Genomic DNA, 1,341 nt, shown 5'->3' on the forward strand with positions numbered 1-1,341 from the left:
AAATTGTATTGTGACTAATACAATTTGATTTGATTTGTAGGCTTTGGTCCTACAACCAGTACTAACACACCTGATACAACTGATCAACTAATACCTGGATTAGTTGAATGAGTGTGTTAGTGCTGAGCTGGAACAAAAACCTGCCCTGCACATCCTATAGCTGTCCAGTACCAGTAGCAGGCTGACCCCTGGTCTAAACTACACGTTTAAATAAGAGGTCATGTGTGGACAACACCACAAGAGTGCGCAGCGTCCTCTCTCTTAGTCTTCCTCTCTCTCCTCATCTCAAACCTTAGCCAATTCACCCCCATTTTCCGCCCGCCCTCCCTCTCCTCTTCTCTCGCTCTCTAGTCCCTGCCAGTAGCTCCACTCCATAGACGCAGGCGGCGCTGAAACCCTCTCAGCCACCCCTGCTGTCAGCGCTTAGCCGACGGGGGCAGCTCGCAGCTTGAGCCGAGAGAGAGAGAGTGAGAAATATGTTTGGCAATATGTGCGGTCGCAAGCTGGCTCGCCGCTTCAAATCAGCGCTGATTGTCGCGCTGACAGTTCTCCTGGTTCAGACGCTGATCGTGTGGAACTTTAGTACCCTGGATACCGGGGAAGAAGCGGGCGAAGGGGCCAATAGTAGGCGGGAGAAGAGGGACCAAGTCGGGGGCATCAACAAAGCCTACAGCCAGTACCCCCGGAGCGGGCTGCCAAAGAGGCATCACCAACCTCCGCTTGGGAAAACGGCTGTCCGACACAAGCAAGTAAGAGTAGCGAGATAATTTAAGTCTGCCTATTATTTTGTCATTTTAATAACGACGATTTTTAAAATCGATAACGACTAGCGTGATTACCATTAATTTGATATGCTACCATTCCTGATGAATTGTATAGGCTACCATCCCCCACTACGCGTGGTTTATTGTATTGTATTGTAGGCTATATTGTATTGTAGGGTAGGAAGGCTGTTAAGCATGGAATTGTTGTCATCAGAAGAAGCAAGAAGCCAGCGTGTATTTGGATGACAAAGATGTTGCTTAGCTGTTGTTACCCAGATATGTTGATACGCTGGTGTGAGCGAACCAGTCTTTAGGAATGGTCGTGGTATATTAGACTAGTGTGATAACGGACCACGGGAGAGCGTGAGAGAGCGACACGGTTAATCGGATAGATCTACTTTAATGTAGAGTTGGTTTCTATTGGTAACGCGCTCTTACGCTGCTTTTACGTCTGACCTGTGACAGTTTTCTAGTGACCAGCCTGTCTATTACTGTGGGCTACTGTCGGGCGCTATCAGTGTGTGTGTGTGTGTGTGTGTGTGTGTGTGTGTGTGTGTGTGTGTGTGTGTGTGTGTGT

General features: G+C 48.4%; 1 protein-coding gene across 1 annotated transcript in view; it reads left to right on the top strand.

Moving 5' to 3' along the window:
* Positions 1-476: 476 nt before the first annotated feature.
* Positions 477-1,341, top strand: part of LOC120042410 (xylosyltransferase 1-like) — a 53,589-nt gene continuing 52,724 nt past the window's right edge. Inside the window, exon 1 of the mRNA XM_038987246.1 lies at positions 477-755. Within this exon, the coding sequence (XP_038843174.1) occupies positions 477-755 (279 nt within the window). The remainder of the gene's footprint in view (positions 756-1,341) is intronic.

The sequence above is a fragment of the Salvelinus namaycush genome, chromosome 3, assembly GCF_016432855.1.
Source record: "Salvelinus namaycush isolate Seneca chromosome 3, SaNama_1.0, whole genome shotgun sequence".
NCBI lineage: Eukaryota > Metazoa > Chordata > Actinopteri > Salmoniformes > Salmonidae > Salvelinus > Salvelinus namaycush.